The 18,403-nt window shown below is 36.9% G+C and overlaps 1 protein-coding gene across 1 annotated transcript in view; it reads left to right on the top strand.

Annotated features, from left to right (window-relative positions):
• MORC1 (MORC family CW-type zinc finger 1) overlaps window positions 1–18,403 on the top strand; it is a 151,935-nt gene that overhangs the window by 6,228 nt on the left and 127,304 nt on the right. Inside the window, 2 exon segments of the mRNA XM_090286818.1 lie at window positions 5,041–5,200; window positions 7,091–7,196. Coding sequence (XP_090142944.1) covers window positions 5,041–5,200; window positions 7,091–7,196 — 266 coding nt within the window.

Raw genomic sequence — 18,403 nt, 5'->3', positions numbered from 1 at the left:
CAAAAATCAACAATGTAATAAAACTGTACAAATATTTAGCTAAGTTGCAAAATTGTTGTTAGTGTTTCCAGATGCAATTGGCATCATAAGAAATCACAAGAAAACTATGCTTTTGTGTAATTGTATTGCTACTTTTGATTTGATTTAGGCATTGTCTTTTAATCTCCCGACTATAAAAGAAGAGGGTTTAGTTTTTTCCTCTACTCCTATCACACACATATTCTTCCAATTCTATAGTGTGATTGTAATTACAGTTATAACAATATTCAGTATTTACATTATGAGATTATGTAAACACCATTCTTAATCATATCATGTTATAAACAATTATTTTTCCCTTTCCTGCACAACTTTTTAATTTCCCAGGAATAATTGTCTGCTTAATGTTCTATGTGCTTATCGCTACCACTGAATACTTGGTTGGTTTTCTATGTTTTTATCACTTCTTAGGTACTGCAGATCATACTTTTCATGGGTGGTGTTCAGCTGCCACCCTGGGACCTGCCTGTGCCATTGTCTAGGCTAGTCTCTTCATCTCTCTACTGTGTTAAATCTCCGATTCTAAATCTCATGTCTTTTTTCGTAGCTTGTTCCTTCTTTTTGCTGTAACATATCCTCCAGTAGCATTTTAGTGAGGGTGCCTGAGAGGTAAATTTATTTTGAGATCTCAGATGCATGAAAATGTTTTTATCTAACTTGAAAATGTAATGATAGCTTGTTTTGGTGTTACTGCTAGGTTGGAATAAATTTTCCTTCAGAATTTGGAAGGCATTGCTCCACTATCTTCTAATATCTAGTGTTATTAAGGAGTGTAAAGCGATTTTAATTCTCGAGTCTCATATGTGACCCATTCTCCCTGCCCCCTAATTTTTTTAAGTATATTTTATTGATTATGCTATTATAATTGTCCCAATTTTTCCCCCTTTGCATCCCTCCATCTGGTACCCTCCTTCCCTCCAGCAACCACCACCCCTGCCTTTGTTCATTTCTATGGGTCATGCATGTAAGTTCTTTGGCTTCTCTATTTGCTTTACTATTCTTAGCACCCACCCTATCTATTTTGTTCCTACCAATTATGCTTCTTAATCCCTGCACCTTTTCCCCCCATTCTCCCCTTTACCCCTCCCAGTTGATAACCCTCCAGATGATATCCATACCGATGATTCTGTTCCTGTTCTGCTTGTTTGCTTGGTTTGCTATTTAGATTAAGTTGTTGATAGTTGTGGGTTTGTTATCATTTTAATGTTCATAATTTTGATCTTCTTTTTCTAAGTAAGTCCCTTTGACATTTCATATAATAATGGCTTGGTGATGATGAGCCCCTTTGGCTTTACCTTGTCTGGAAGCACTTTCTCTACTCTTCCATTCTAAATGATAGCTTTGCTGGATAGAGTAATCTTGGTTGAAGGTCCTTGCTTTTCATCACTTTGAATACTTCTTGCCAGTCCGTTCTTGCCTGCAAAGTTTCTTTTGAGAAATCAGCTGGTAGTCTTATGGGAATTCCTTTGTAGGTAATTCTCTGCTTTTCTCTTATCTGTGTCTTTAAGACACTCTTTATCTTTAATCTTTAGCATTTTAATTATGATGTATCTTGGTGTGGCCCTCTTTGGGTCCAACTTTTTTGGGGCTCTGTGCTTCCTGGAATTATATGCCTATTTCTTTCACCTAGTTAGGGAAGTTTTCTTCCATTATTTTTCCAAATAAATTTTCAATTTCTGTCTCTTCCTCTTCTTCTGGCACCCATATGATTCAGATATTGGTACATTTAAAGTTGTCCCAGAGGTTCCTAAACCTATCCATGTTTGTTTGTTTGTTTTTTAATTCATTTTTCTTCCTGCTGTTCTGATTGAATGTTTTTTCCCTCCTTGTGTGCCAAATCGTTGATTTGATTCTTGGCTTCATTCTCTCCTTTGTTGGTTCCCAGTGTATTTTTATTTCATGTAGTGTAACTTTCATTTCTTCCTTTATTTTTTTGCCATACTCAATGAGTTCTCTGAGCATCCTGATCACCAGTGTTTTGAGCTCCTCATCTGATAGGTTGGTTATCTCCTTTTTGTTTAGTTCTTTTCTGGGGTTTTGTTCTGTTCTTTCATTTGGGCCATGTTTCTTTGCCCTCAGTTTGGCAGCCTCCCTGTGTTTGTTTCTGTGTATTAGGTAGAGCTGCTTTTTCTCCCTGTCTTAGTAACATGGCCTATGTAGAAAAGACACCTGCAAATTTTGTGGGATGGAGCCTTAGGTACTTACCAGGGTGGGATAACCCACTTCACCGCTGTTGCTCTGTGTGGAGGAGGGCCCTTTGAGGGGACAATGCTGTTGCCTGGTTTCTGGAGGTTTTCCCAGCACTTGTTCCATTTCCAGTCACTTCACCCACTTCCTGTATGCGACTGGCACCCTCCCACCTGCTTCCCTGATGGTAAAACCCAGAGTGGGTGGGTTTGCATATGTTCTAAGACCATTCAGGTTCTTTAAGTGGCAAAAATCTGGCAGTTTCTTCCACCACCCCAAACCCCACAATTTTTTACAGCACTAATAGGGATTTATCTTCCCGGTGCTGGAACCCTGGGCTGTGTGGTCTGGCCGGTGGCTGGGATCACTCGCTCCCAATGTATGTTTATCTCTGATATTTATCCACCATATGTGAACATGAACCCATCCATTCCACCACCACCGCCTCCACATCTCTGCACCACACTGCCTCTCTGCCTGTCTCCATGACTCTGCCCCTCCTACCCATCTGGATGAATGTGGCTTTTTTAAATACTTGGTTGTTGAATTTACATACAGCTTGATTTTATGATAAATCTGGGTGTTATTTATTTTGAGATCTGGTTGTAATTCTTTCTATGCTCGTGTGAGGAGGCAAATTGTGTCTACCTATGATTCCATTTTGACCAAAAGTCTAAAGAGAGAATATCACGGGCCACCACAGGTTCTGTGCTCTGCAACACCCGGTAAAAGAACAGCAGCAGCCACAACAGTCACCACTGGTCCTCCCTCTACCCCCCCCCGCCTCCTCCCCCCCTTTTTGAACATCATTTGAATATTCTTTGTCCCTGTTTGTCCAGTATTATGATTTCAGTGATTTATCTTTGGTTGGATCTATTTGGATCCATTGTGCTGGGTGCTTTTTGGATATTTTCAATCTGGAAACTCATGTCCTTTGATTCTGGGGTATTCTCCTTTAACATTTGATGGTTTTCTTTTATCCATATCTTTTTGTAGCACCTCTTTTTTTAGCTCATGGATGTCTAAGACCAGTTCTTTATTTCTTTTTTTATTTTTCCTCTCTTATATTTTGTCCTTTGTATTTTTTTTTTGTTTTCTGGGAGATTTTTTAACATTTATCCTTCAGCTCTTTCCTAAAAAATTTTTTTCCTGTAATCACATTCTTAATTTCCAAAGATCTTTTCTTTTCTCTCATTTTTTCTTAGTTCTTTTTTCATGGATACAGTACTTCTTCTTAGAGCACTGAAGATATTAACAATGATTTATTTTTTTCCTCTAAAAGTTTCATATTCTTCCAATGGCTTTTGTTTCTACTAAGTTGCTTTGGTTATGCTTGTTTATTATAGGATTTTCTTAGATGGTTATTTATCCTGAATACTGTGTGTCCTCACTTAACTTCCTAGATAGGTTCTTGGAAACTGTGACTTTAAGGAAACAATATATACAGTATTCCCTCACTTACCACGGGTATTACGTTCCAGACCCTCCCGTGAAGTAGGAACCTTACATTTATTCTACACTCTTAAACCTATGTAACTTTAACAACATACATATACAGTACTGAAAAATCTCGTTATATAGTGAAAAGTCCACAATAAATAATTAAATATAATATTTTTTAAAACCCTGCAATACAGTGAGGCTGCAATAAGTGAACCTCGATATAGCCAGGGGCTACTGTATAACAAAACCAATTTTACCATAGGCTAATTGATAACAAATAAGTTCCTACGGCATATTTCTGGTTACAAAATACCCCCAAACTTATAAAGACCCAAAACACTTCCAATATTAAACATTGAAATAAATATAAGCTATCCTAATGCATTTAAGAAAGGGTAATAGAAATAAGATAATTATTTTCCAACCCATTTATTCCAGTATAGGGTGGTTGGTGGCCTCTCCCAGCAGCTCAGGGTACTCCGTGGGACCCCAACATGGACAGAGTGCCCTTCCATTGCAGGGCCACTCACAGATACATATGCTCCCTCAGACTGGGACAGTTCAGACACACCCATTCACCTCATGTGCACATCTTTGGGATGTGGGAGAAAACCAGAATACCTGGAGAAAACCCACACAGACATGGGGAGAATGTGCAAACTACACACAGACAGTGGCCCAAGCAGAGAATTTTTTTTTTCATCAGCATTATAATGAAATGATGCTGAATGGAACATTTGAGAACCTGATGTACTTTCAAGATTAGTCCAATAAAATGCCGATTGGGAGCTCTTGACAGCGTGGGTGGGGCTTGACAGCTGTAAGTATCACAATAATAAGATCTAGCTGGGCTGTTTTATTGGGAAACCCTCCTGGGCTGGTCAAATTTCTCAGAGAAGACTCCTGTGGTCTTCTGCCTGAAGGCCTACTTGACAGCCTTCTGGGAGCCAAAGTTGAGAAGGGAGCTGGAGTTCTCAGTATCTAATATGCATACTTTCACTTAATCCCTCTCATTTTAGTAACTTCCCTTGACAGCTATACTTGGCATGTCATCTAATTTAGAAATGCTTTGTTCTAGTCTTCAAAGAGAATGAACATCCAGTCCCTGTGGATGTAGGAGAGGTGCTTTGCCACATGGGGTATGGATGCTCTTCTAACTCACCTCCCCTTTTGCTCACTTCTAGAGTTAATTTATATATGTATTTGTTATGTGTCTCTTCTTTATAAAACTGTGATACAGGAAGAAAATAAACTTCTGATTTTGTGTTTGGTTCTGTAATTTCGCTGAAGAGTGGACTGAATTTTGATCAGACAAAAGGATGATGTTTTTTATTTGTGTGTTTCATAGTAAATTGATTTTTTTAAAAATAGGTCGTGGTTCCAATGCCTTCATGGTTAACAAGAACCAGAGAATCTGTCACAGATGATCCTCAGAAATTCTCAACGGAGTTGTCTATAATTTATAAGTATTCTCCATTTAAAACTGAAGCCGAATTAATGCAGCAATTTGATGTAATCTATGGAAAATGTGGTAAGACATCAAAACTTTGAAGTTTTGTTGCAAGTATTTGTTTTCAGTGTCTTATGAAAGGTGCTGTATGTATGTGTTCATATTTTTTCTTTTCATAAAACCACGTGGAATCTCACCCTGGGCAATAATTTATTCTATCCACATAAGTTTTGTAGTAAGAGAATTCAAACATATATAATTCTAAGTCCCTGACAATGAGAGAAGTGTTTGTACTTGCATGAACTTGGTGAAAATGCATGAGAAGAGGATGATACAAACTATGACCACAGGTGCTCTACAGTCCCTGCACCAGATACCAAAGTTAGGAGATGCTTACTGCAGCATCTAGGATTAGATGACTCCAAGTGTATGAGTTAACAACTTATAAGGTAATGAATCCAAGTTTCTGTGGCAGTTAGCAAACACCTTGTAGACATTCTTTTCCACACAAATAGATCTTTTTTTGCATTCTTTCAACCTCCACCAACTTCCTACTCAACATGAAGAATGTACTATATCTAGTAACATTTTCCAGTGCCTGATCTTTCTCTAGACTTCCAACACTCTATACTTAGAAACCAAAAGAAGCCTACTCTAGAGAAAGCTATGTGCATTCTGCGTTTTTCAACTCCTTGATTTATGTAATGTTTATAGAGAAAATTGGAGAGCTTTGTTTTTGACTTAGCCTACTTTACTTTTGAAATTTCTTCTCTAACCTGTGGCATTTTTTTAATAGTGATGTTTTGTGTCATTCTTTTCACCTCCTTATAAAGGAAAATATTGGCAATTAAACTATTCATTTCATTAGTATATACATGATATACTTTGAGGACCATTAATATAATTTCATAGTTGACTTCTAACTGTGAAATATTCTTACAAATACTAATGAAGAACATACTATTTCCTGAATACTTTTCTAAAAGGTTTATAAGAATTAACTCATTTAATCCTCAAAACAACTGTATATTTCAGGTCCTTTATAAACTCCACTGTATAGATTAGAAGAATTAGGTTCAACAATATTAGGAAACTTATCTAAGGTCATTGCACTAGTAAATGTCTGATCTAGAATTTAGACACAGGAATTTGGGTTCCCAAGCTCAATTCTTAGTCACTGTGCAGGTCTCCTTTGTATTTAAGTACTACCAAAAAGGTGTAATTGGGGTGTTCCTTTAATTTCTCTGACAATCCTGTTTGTCTTCATATTATAAACAACTTTGTAAAGTTTTTGGACTGCTTTGTTAACTGTGCTTTAAGGCAGGTTCAGCAAACTGCGGCCCACAGGTCAAATCCAGCTGCATACCTGTTTGTTTAAATAAAGTTTTATTGGAATATAACCAACTTACACATTTATATATTCTCGGTGGCAGCTTTCATGCTACAATGGTAGAGTTGAATTGTGAGTAGTTGTGACAGAGACTGTATGGCCTGCAGAGCATGGAATATCTATTGCATGGCCTTTTACCGAAAAAATTTGCCAACACCTGTTATAGGGTCTAAGAGCAATATTTCATATTTGTAAACATTTTTTAAACTCATATTTGATTTTATGTACATTGATTGTAGTTCCACCAGTGAGAGCCTTACCTGTAATAAAAATTTGGCTAAGGCTCCTAACAATTTTTATAGTGCAAATTATGGGAAGTGCCCAAGTTTAAGAATCCACATTGAAGGACATAATACATTGAGTAGTGAAAAGAAGTGCTATATGGTAGAAACTCAACACTCTTTAGCAGAGAGTGGAATTTGCTGTAAGACATATGTCTTGGAACTTATCCAAGCACATTTACTGAAGTACAAAGGGAAATTTGGACTAGAGTAAGCTTAAATCAATAGATGAGTAATATCATCATGACCAATATTTAATGTAGTTAAAATATTGAAAGTCAAATATCTATTTTCCACCAGGTACTTTGCTGGTTATTTATAACTTGAAGCTTTTGCTTAATGGAGAACCAGAGTTGGATATCAAAACTGACAAGGAAGATATACAGATAGCTGGAGCTCTTGAGAAGTGAGTAATGTGTGTGTTTGACAGACTGTCTCTCACAATGGCACAGTCCTGTAGTCAGGAGCCCTGCATCCTGGTTCCAGGTCTGAGGCTACTGGGCCTTAGTATTGTACTAGGACAATTCATTTTACCCTAGTTACAGAATGAAGTAAGTTAAGCTAGACCACTGCTTTTGAAACCTGACTGAGCTTCTGAGTGACCTGGGCAGCTTTTTAAGAAGTATAGGATCCTATCTTATCCCAGACCTACTGAGTCAAATTCTCTAGATATCAAGCCTAGAAGTGATTATTTTCTATACATTTCCCATGTGATTCAGAGGGGCCAGCATGTTTGGGCACCACTGGAATATAAAATCGCTAATTATCTCTAATTCCAAACCTCCTGTTTTATGAATATTAAAACTTAAAAAAAATAAAACACACAGAGTTCATTATTCCTACAGAGCACTAAAAATGCATCAGTATGGTGTGAAGTAAAAAGGAATACTACCAAATGCCAATTCAGGATACCCCTATGAACTTCAAACTTGCAGTTTATAAATAAATAAAACAACATATTCATTTTTCTTGGCTATTAGTAATCCACAGAGACAGAATGAGAAATCACTGGATGGTGTGGGTAAAAAGGTGTGGAGAAACAATGAACTCGGACTGCACCTAGGTTTCTCTAAAATAATTTTGTATTTAAAACTTATTAGCTTGAGCAAGCAGTTTCTTAGTGATAGAATTTTAGAGCTAAAGGGAATTTAAAGAAATTTTATCCAGTATGAGACATTTTATATACCAGTATTATCCAATAGAAATATAATGAAAGCCACAAATATGAGCCACATATGTACTCTTTTAAGTTTTCTAGTAGCCACATTAATAAACATAAAACAAAATAGGTGGAATTAATTTTAATAATGTTTGAATTTAATTTGGTATATATGAAATATTATAATATAATTTAAATTTTGATATAAAAATATGAAGATATATTTTACACTCTTCTTTAGCACTAAATTTTGGAAATCCAGACTGTGTTTAACACATATAGCACATATAAATTTAAAATAGTGCCTAATAGCCTCGTGTGGCCAGTATTGCCATATTGGACAATGCAGTTTTAGAGTAAGATATTAACACCGAAGTAAACACATCGACTTAATAAAGGACTTTTTTTGCCTTTGAGGTAAAATTTAAGAAGTCTCTTCCACAGTTAGAAAATTTAACATTTAGTAGCAGTCTTTTAGGTTATCTTTTCTACTTTTTTTTTCATTTATATTTTTTCTCATTCCAACACATGGAACTCCTAATTTACAAGAAAACGAAGGTTGTTTTCTCTTGGAATAAAAATCCAGCCTAATTACTATTGGACAAATGCTGGGAACCCCTTTACCAACATTGATATGCCAATATCAGAAAGGAGGCAAAGAATTGTTACCAGCACCTCCAGTACTGTCTCCCCCTTTCTTCCTGCTAGCCCTGTCCTTCTGCTATAGAGCTGGTTCTAAAACCAATATCTCATGCTGTTTAAAAGCCTTGAGCATAAATTTTCAAACAGTTATCTGTCAGTGCCTTGGCATATCAAGACTAACATCAGAAAACAGTCCCTTATTAGAGGATTAATTTGAAAGCTCATTCTTTGGGAAAAAGTTCTTTATGTTTCCAAATTGGTTAATGAAGCCAGAAGCTTTTTAAGCCATTTAGGCAGTTAATTATAAAATAAAGAAAATGGATCGAACCTAGGGCATGTACATTGACTACACTGGATTTCTTTTTGTTTGTTTTTCAACAAAATTTTTCATAGTTTAATCACACAAAGTCTCTTAAAGACAAGGATGGGGTCTTATGAGGAAGGGTTAGTGTAAAGAGGCCATAATTTCTGTACCGAAGATGATATATATTTCATGGCTTCTGATAGGACTACATGGTGGTGCCAAGAAGGGGTGGCAATTTCACCATGGGGGGAGGGTAGTAATGCCACCTGAGTTTTCTCCTCTAAGACGCCGGTGGGTTCTGACATTAACACTCCATTCCTCTTAACTAACAGACAGGAGAAAACTCTTGGGGCTAAAAGAATACTTCTGGACCAAGATGGATCTTTTACTGACACTTCTTGCACTTATGACTTCTGATATTTGAACTTTCAATTAAGTGCAGTTTATATTATTTTGGTTTCTGGAGCAAGCGGTCTGTAATGTAATAATAACCCCTTTACCATTTCTTTCTTCTTGGGGTTATTGTGTCCCCTTAACCCCACTGGGCATGATTCTACATCTATCTAAAATAAGTTTCAAACATCGGAACTGTGTTATTTTCACCTTTGCTCTTAGATGGTGTAGTCCTGCTGGTTCTGAAAATAATTCAACTTTCTACAAAATAATAAGAAAATACTAGCTTTTGGCTTTTATTTGGCCTCAGAGAAGAGGTTTTCTGGTATTATTTATTTTCTTCCAATTTGTATATTGTAAAATCCAAAATGAAACAATAATTTAAAAAATTCTAGGAAAAGAATTTACATGTTATTGTTAATTCATATTATATCATTGTACTGTTTAAGTGTAATTTCTCATTTTTCTTTTTTCATTTATGAATTGCTTCTAAATTTATTCTCAGTTATTATATAGTTTTCCATTTTTGATTTTATTTCTATTTCTTTTTAAATTAATTCCTTTTTCAATTACAGTTTACATTCATTATTATTTTGAATTAGTTTTAGGTAAACAGCATAGTGGTTAGACATTAAGGTACTTTACCAAGTGATCTCCCTGATAGTTCCATTATCCAACTGGCACATACACAGTTATTACTGTATTACTGACTATATTTCCTTTGCTTTACTTTACATCCCCATGACTAATTTGTAATTACCGGTCTGTACTTCTCAATCCCTTCTACTTTTTCACCTAGTCCCCCAACTCCCCTCCCCTCTGACAATCCCTGTGTTCTCTATGAGTCTGTTTCTATTTTTTTATTTAATGTTTTTCTATTACATTTGCCCCACTTTTTCCCACATTGCTTCTCCCCACCCCTCCCACCCCTTCTCCCACAGTCAATCCCCACCCCATTGTCCATGTCCATGTGTCATTTATATATTAGTTCCTTGACTAGACCCTTCCTCTTCTTACCCTTTTTCTCTCCCTCCCTCCGCCCTCCTTGTCAGTTGTAGTCTACTCCTCATTTACATACCTCTGGTTCAGTTTTGCTCATTTGTTTGTGTTGTTCATTAGGTTCCTGTATTAGGTGATATCATACGGTATTTTTCTTTCTTTGCCTGGCTTATTTTGCTAAGCATAATCCTCTCTAGTTCTATCCATGTTATTGCAAATGGTAGGAGTTCCTTCTTTCTTTTTGCTGCATAGCATTCCATTGTGTAAATGCACCACGGTATTTTAATCCACTCATCTACAGATGGGCACTTAGGCTGTTTCTAGTACTTGGCTATTGTAAATAGTGCAGCTATGAACGAAAGCATGTATAGGTTCTTTTGAATTGGTGTTTTAGGATTATTTGGATACAATCCTAGCAATGAAATTGCTAGATCAAAAGGCAGTTCGATTTTTAGTTCTTTTAGGAAATTCCATACTGTTTTCCATAGTGGCTGCACCCGTCTGCATTCCCACAACAGTGCACTAGGATTTCCTTTTCTCCGCATCATCGACAGCACTTGTAGTTTATTGATTTGTTGGTGGTGGCCATTCTGACCAGTGTGAGGTTTTTATTTGCATTTCTCTGATGGCTAATGATGTTGAGCATTCTTTCATATGCCTGTGGACCCTCTGTATGTCCTCTTTGGAGAAGTGTTTGTTCAGGTCCTTTGCCCATTTTTTTAATTGGGCTGTCTGTCTGCTTGGTGATGAGTCATATAAGTTCTTTATATATTTTAGAGATTAATCTCTTGTCTGAGGTATCTTTGGCAAATATGTTTTCCCATATGGTTGGTTCCTTTTTCATCTTGCTGATGTTTTCTTTTGCTGAGCTGAAACTCTTTAGTTTGATGTAGTCCCATTTATTTATTCCTCCCTTTATTTCCCTGGTCTTAGGAGATATATCCGTGAGAATATTGTTACGTGGGATATCTGAAATTTTCCTGCCTGTATTTTCCTCTAGGACTTTTATGGTGTCACAGCCTATATTTAAGTCTTTGATCCATCTTGAGTCTATTCTGGTATATGGTATAAGTTGGTGGTCTAGTTTTATTTTTTTTTTTTGCATGTCCCTGTCCAGTTCTCCCAGCACCATTTGTTGAAGAGGCTGTTTTCTCTCCACTTTATGTTCCTTCCCCCTTTGTCAAATATTAGTTGACCATATAGACCTGGGTTTATCTCTGGGCGCTCTATTCTGTTCCATTGACCTATATGTCTGTTCTTATACAGTACCAGACTGTTTTGATTACCGTGGCCTTGTAGTATAGTTTGATATCAGGTATTGTGATTCCTCCTACTGTGTTTTTCTTCCTCAAGATTCCTGTGGATATTCCGGCTCTTTTTTGGTTCCATATAAATTTTTGAAGTATTTGTTCTAGGTATGTGAAATGTGTCACTGGTATTTTAATAGGGATTGCATAAACTCTACAAATTACTTTGGGTAGTATGGACATTTTAATGATGTTGATTCTTCCCATTCAAGAACATGGTATTTGCTTCCATTTATTTGTATCTTTCTTAATTTCTTTCTTCAGTGTTATGTAGTTTTCCGAGTATAGGTCTTTTTCCTCCTTGGTTAAGTTTATTCCTAGGTACTTTATTTTTCTTGTTGCTATAGTAAATGGGATTTTTTTTTCTAGTTTCTATCTCTGATATTTTATTGTTGGTGCACAGCAATGCCTTCGATTTCTGAATATTAACTTTGTACCCCGCTATTTTGCCAAATTCACTTATTATGTCAAGTAGTTTTTTGATGGAGTCTGCAGTGTTTTCTCTGTACAAGATCATGTCATCTGCAAATAATGACAGTTTTACTTCCTCTTTTCCAATCTGGATGCCTTTCATTTCTTTTCCTTGTTTTGTTGCTGTGGCTAGAACTCCCAAGACTATGTTGAATAAGAGTGGAGAGAGTGGACATCCTTGTCTTATTCCTGGTCTTAGGGGGAATACTTTCAGTTTTTTCCCATTAAGTATGATGTTGGCTTCGGGTTTCTCATATATGGCCTTTATTACATGCAGGTATGCTCCCTTCATTCCTGTTTTGCTGAGTGTTTTCATCATAAATGGGTGCTGTACTTTATCAAATGTTTTTTCAGCATCTATTTATATGATCATGTGATTTTTGTCTTTCACTTTGTTTAAATGGTGTTTTACGTTTATTGATTTGTGAATATTAAACCATCCTTGCATCCCTGGGATGAATCCCATAGATTGTGGTGTATCATCTTTTTGATGTGTTGCTGTATCCGGTTTGCCAATATTTTGTTGAGGATTTTAGCATCTATGTTCATCAGTGAATTGGCCTATAGTTTTCTTTCTTTGCTGTGTCTTGACCTGGTTTTGGAATTAGGGTAATACTGGCTTCATAGAAAGAGTCTAGGAGTCTTCCCTCTTCTTGGGTTTTTGGGAATAGCTTGAGAAGGATAGGAGTTAGTTCTTTCCTAAATGTTTTGTAAAATTTAGCTGTGAAGCCATTTGTTCCAGGGCTTTTGTGTGCCAGAAATTTTTTGATTACTGCTTCAATTTCATTCTTTGTTATCAGTCTGTTCAGGCTTTCTGCTTCTTCTTGATTCAGTTTTGGAAGATTATATGTTTCTGCAAATTTGTCCATTTTATCTAGGTTGTCAAATTTCTTGTCATACAGTTGTTTGTAGTAATTTCTCACAATCCTTTGTATTTCTGTGATATCAATTGTGATTTCTCCTCTTTCAGTTCAGATTTTATTTGGGTCCTTTCCCTTTCTTTCTTGATGAGCCTGGTTTAAGGCTTGTCAATTTTATTTGTCTTTTCAAAGAACCAGCTTCTGGTTTTATTACTCTTTTGAATTCTTTGTTTAGTCTCTATGTCATTTAATTCTGCTCTGATCTTGATGAGTTCCTTCCTTCTACTCGCTCTGTGCTTTGTTTGTTCTTGTTCCTCTTGTTTTATAGCTGTAGGGTTAGATTTTTATTTGAGATTATTCTATCCTTTTTAGGTAGGTCTGTATTGCTATGAACTTTCCTCTCAGGACTGCTTTCGCTGTGTCCCGTAGGATTTGGGCTGTTGTGTGTTCATTATTATTTGTTTCCAGAAACTTTTTGATTTCTTCTTTGATGTCATTGTTATCCCATTTATTATTTAATAGCATGTTATTCATTTCCATGAGTTTAAATGTTTTTGCAGTTTTTCCTTGAGGTTGATTTCTAGTTTCAAGCCATTGTGATCTGAGAAGATGCTTGATATAATTTCAATTTACTTGAATTTGTTGAGGCTTGTTTTGTGTCCTACCATATGGTCTCTCTTTAGAATATTCCATGTGCACTTGAAAAGAATGTATATTTTGCTTCTTTTGGGTGAAAAGTTCTACATATATCAATTAAATCCATTTGGTCTAAAGTGTTATTCAATGCCTCAATATCCTTGGTTTTTTTTGCCTCAAAGATCTGTCCATTATTGACAATGGGGTGTTAAAGTTTCCTACCATGAGTGTGTTGCTGTTAATATCCTTCTTTAAGTCCTTCAAGATTTTCCTTATATATTTGTGTGCTCCTGTGTTGGGTGCATATATGTTTACAAGGGTTACATCTTCATGATGGATTGTTCCCTTAAATATTATGAAATGCCCTTCTTTGTCTCTTTTTATGGCCTTTGCTGTGAAATCTGTTTTGTCTGATATAAGTATTGCTACCCCAGCTTTTTTTTTCATGTTCATTTGCTTGAAATATTTTTTTCCATCCCTTCACTTTCAATCTGGGTAGATCTTTTCTTCTGAGGTGGGTCTCTTGTAGACAGCATATATGTGGGTCATGCTTTCTACTTCATTCAGCTACCCTGTGTCTTTTTATTGGTGTATCTAATCTATTTCCATTTAAGGTTATTATTGATAGGTACTTATTTATTGTAGTTTTTCCCCTTTGTGCCTGTGTTCCTCTCTAGCTCTCTCTGTTTCTTCAAGCAGATTCTTAACATCTCTTGCAATGCTGGTTTGGTGGAGATGTATTCTTTTAGCCTTCTTTTATCCAGGAAACTCCTTATTTCACCTTCCATTTTGAATGAGAGTCTTGCTGGGTAGAGTATTCTTGGTTGTAGACCTTTGTTTTTCATTGCTTGGAATATTTTTTGCCATTCCCTTCTGGCTTGTAGTATTTCTGTTGAGAAATCTGATGATAGCCTTATTGGAGCTCCCTTGTATGTTATGAGTTGTTTCTCTCTTGCTGCTTTTAGGATTCTCTCTTTGTCTTTGAATGTTGCCATTTTAATTATGATGTGTCTTGAAGTGGGCCTGTTGGGGTTCATCTTCATTGGGACCCTCTGTGTTTCCTGGACTTGCGTGACTTTTTCTCTCATTAAGTTAGGGAAGTTTTCTGTCATTAGTTTTCAAGCAGGTTTTCTATCCCTTGCTCTTCTTCTTCTTCTGGAATTCATATGATACGGATATTATTATGTGTCCGGTTCCCCTGCAGCTCTCTTAAAACCTCTTCATTCTTTTTCAGTCTTTTTTCATTTTGTTGCACTGTCTGAGAATTTTTTTCTATGTTGTTCTCCATCTCACTGATCCAATCTTCTGCTTCCTCTAGCCTGTTTTTGATTCCTTCTACTGTGTTTCTCGATTCAGAAATTGTATTCTTTATTTCCTCCTGGCTCTTATTGATAGCTTCTATGTCCTTTTTCCTGCTGGTGTAATTCTAGTAAGTTCCTTGTAGTTTCTCTGGAGTTCTTTGTAGTTTTCTTTGAGCTCACTGAGCTCTTTGAGCTCCCTTATAATCATTATTTTCAATTCCATGTCTAATAGTTTGCTTACCTCTATTTCATTTAGCACTGTTTGTGAGGATTTCTCCTTTCCTTTCTATGGGGGATTGTTTCTCTGTCTCCCCGTTTCTGTGACTTTTCTTGTTTGTTTCTGCTTCATAGATTGATCCGCACCTCCTGGGTCTGTCCCTGGCAGCATCAGATCATGTCCCAGTCTGGGCCTAGGCAGCTTGTTGGAGACTACCAAGGATCTACTGCCTTTGTCTGTCTCCTTCAGTTGTTAATCTATTCAATCTTTTATTAGATATCAGGCTTAAAGACCGAGGGTGTGGCATCTTAATTCTTGTAGGCAGGGCTTTTGCTTCCCTTCAGGCTGATGACACTTGGAGGGGAGTGGTCTGCCTGCAGTGTTGAGAATGAGTCAGCACTGGGACTGAGTTGGCTGCTTCCTCAGTTCTCTACTCAAAGCCACTGCCCTGCACTCTCCTTAAGTGTCTCTAGTCCTTTCTGCCCTCCCTCTGCTGGAGCCCAGAGTCAGTGGGTGCCAATATATTTTCAAACGTGATCCCTTTAAGAGCTCTTTGTCTCTAGCTGTTTCTTTCAGACCAGTGGAAAAAAAAAACCTGTGGGCTTTTACTTTATAATGCTGGATGCTATCTTACTTTCTGCTCTGTTGCTGTAGACTGGGAAGTCCAGCTGGGGGTTTAGACCCTACCCTTTTCAGGGAGAACCCCTGGCTGCTGAGCTTTTTTTCAGTCCTTTCAGCTCCCACCCATGGAAGCCAAGCCAGCTCTTTTGCACCTCTGCACTTCGTACCAATTACACTGTGATGGAGCAGCCTTTTCTGTCTGTCTGTGGTTATAAAGCTTCTCTGGAAGCTAGCGTTCAGTTGATTATTTCATATGATTTTTCCACAATTAAGTTGTAATTCCAGAGTGGTCCTGGGAGGAGGTTAGCGTAGCTTCCACTTACTCCTCCGCCATCTTGGATCTCCTGTTTCTATTTTGTTTGTTCATTTATATTGTTCTTTAGTTTAAACATATAAGTGAAATCACATGGTATTTATCTTTTTCTAACTGACTTATTTCACTTAGTATAATACTCTCTAGGTTTATCCATGCTGCCTCAAATGGTAACATTTTATTTGTTTTTATAGTTGAGTAATATGCATTTTATTGTATATATACCACCATTTTTTTTTATTCACTCATCTAGTAATGAGCACTTGGGTTGCTGTCATAGGTTGACTATAGTAAGTAATGCTGCAATGGACACAGGAGTGCATGGATTTTTTCAAACTAGTGTTTTGAGTTTCTTTTTTTTAAAAAAAAATTATTTATTTATTTATTTATTTATTTATTTATTTTTTGAGAGAGGGGAAGGGAGGGAGAAAGAGAGGAAGAGAAACATCAAAGTGCAAGAGAAACATCAGTTTGCTGCCTCTTGCATGCCTGTAACCAGGGACCTGGCCCACAACCCAGAAGTGCTTGTAGTGGGAATCAAACCAGTGACCCTTTGCTTTGAAGGATGATGCCCAAACCACTGAGCCATGATGGTCAGGGCTTAAGTTTCTCAGGATATATACACTGAAGTGGAATTGCGGAAAAAGGCAATTCCATTTTTAATTTTTTGAGGAACTTTTACACTGTTTTCTGCAGTGGCTGCACCAGTCTGCATTCCCACCAACAGGGCACGAGGGTTCCCTTTCTCCACATCCCTGTCAACACTAGTTTTTTGATTTATTGATGAAAGCCATTCTGATAGGTGTGAAGTGATAAATCTCTCATTGTAGTTTTAATGTGCATTTCCCTGATGTGACATTGAGCATCTTTTCATATGTCTATTGACCACCTGTATGTCTTCCTTGGGGAAGTGTCTGTGTAAGTCCTTTGCCCATTTTTCTTTGTATTGTTTGTTTATTTGCTGTTGAGTTGTATGAGTTCTTCAAAATTTTGTATATTTACCTCTTATCAGAGGTATCATTGGCAAATATGTTCTTCCATTTCAGTTTGTTGAAGGTTTACTTTGCTGTGCAAGAACTATTTAGTTTGATGTAGTCCTGTTTGTTTTTATTTTGCTCCTCTTGCTTGAGGAGACAGAGCAGTAAAAATATTACTAAGAGAGATGTCTGAGATTTTACTGATTGTGATTTTTTCTAGGACTTTTATGGTATCGAGCTTTTGTTGAATATTTTTTTACAATAAAGGCGTGGCTTTATTACTGAGTTATCTCTTCTGTTCCATTGATCTATGTGTCTGTATGCCATGACCATGTTGTTTTAATTACTATGGCCTTGAAGTATAGTTTGACATCAGGAAGTGTGATTCCTCAAACTTCATACCTTTTCTCAAGATTGCTGTATCTATTTGAGGTCTTTTGTGGTACCATATAAATTTTTGGATTATTTGTTCTAGTTTCTGTGAAATATACCATTGGTATTTTCATAGGATTTGTTCTGTATCTGTAGATTACTTTGGGTAATATAGACATTTTAACAATTCTGATTTTTTTCTATCCATGAGCCATATATATGCTTCATTTATTTGTGTCTTCTTTGATTTCTTTCTTCAGTGTCTTTTTTTTTAAGTATATTTTATTAAATATATTATTAAAATAGTTCTAATTTTTTCCCCTTTGCTCCTCTCTTCCCAGCACCCCCTTCCCCCAGCAATCCCACCACCCGCAGTCCATGTCCATGGGTCATGCATACAAGTTCTCTAGCTTCACACTTTCCTATATTATTCTTTTTAAAAAATTAATTAATTTTTTATAACAATAAAAAGCAATCCCCCTCTCAAACTTAAGACCCTTTTTAATCTTATAAAGGACAATGGGCGAAGGTCTTGTCCTCCTCTAGCTGCTTCAAACTGGACATGGTCATCATCCTACCTACCCTTGGGTCCAGAAATCCCTAATAAGAGTGGGGGTATGGAAGGGAGATTGGCCTTCCCACATGGGGAAGGATCTTGCAGACTCTAGGTCAGTTGGCTCTCCCCAGACAACGGTGTGCGTGGTTTAACAGGCTGGCATCTTTGTTGTATTCTGGGGGCAACAGATTTGGTAACAGGGTTAAAAGGCATCATTTAATCCATAACCACTAGATGACAAAAGGCAGGGATTAATTTTTCAATGTCCCACATTAGGGAAAAAAAGGGCTTCTTTGGAGGAAGGTGTGGAAGGCATGTCACACTTGTCCAAAATGCTCTTGCCCACTATACTTAGTTTAGGCTGAAGGAAATATTTTACGTTTCCCCCCTCTCAGATCTCTGGGCCCTTTCTGTCAAGCCCATTAGAGTAGAAAAGAGAAACCAGTTTTAAAGTGAAGCCCACAGACCACCCCATTCTTCATCAA

This window comes from Furipterus horrens, unplaced genomic scaffold, assembly GCF_987537825.1.
Source record: "Furipterus horrens unplaced genomic scaffold, mFurHor1.1.pri manual_scaffold_1, whole genome shotgun sequence".
NCBI lineage: Eukaryota > Metazoa > Chordata > Mammalia > Chiroptera > Furipteridae > Furipterus > Furipterus horrens.
Note: the sequence above shows the minus strand (reverse complement) of the source record. Positions and strands in the feature narration are given on the sequence as shown.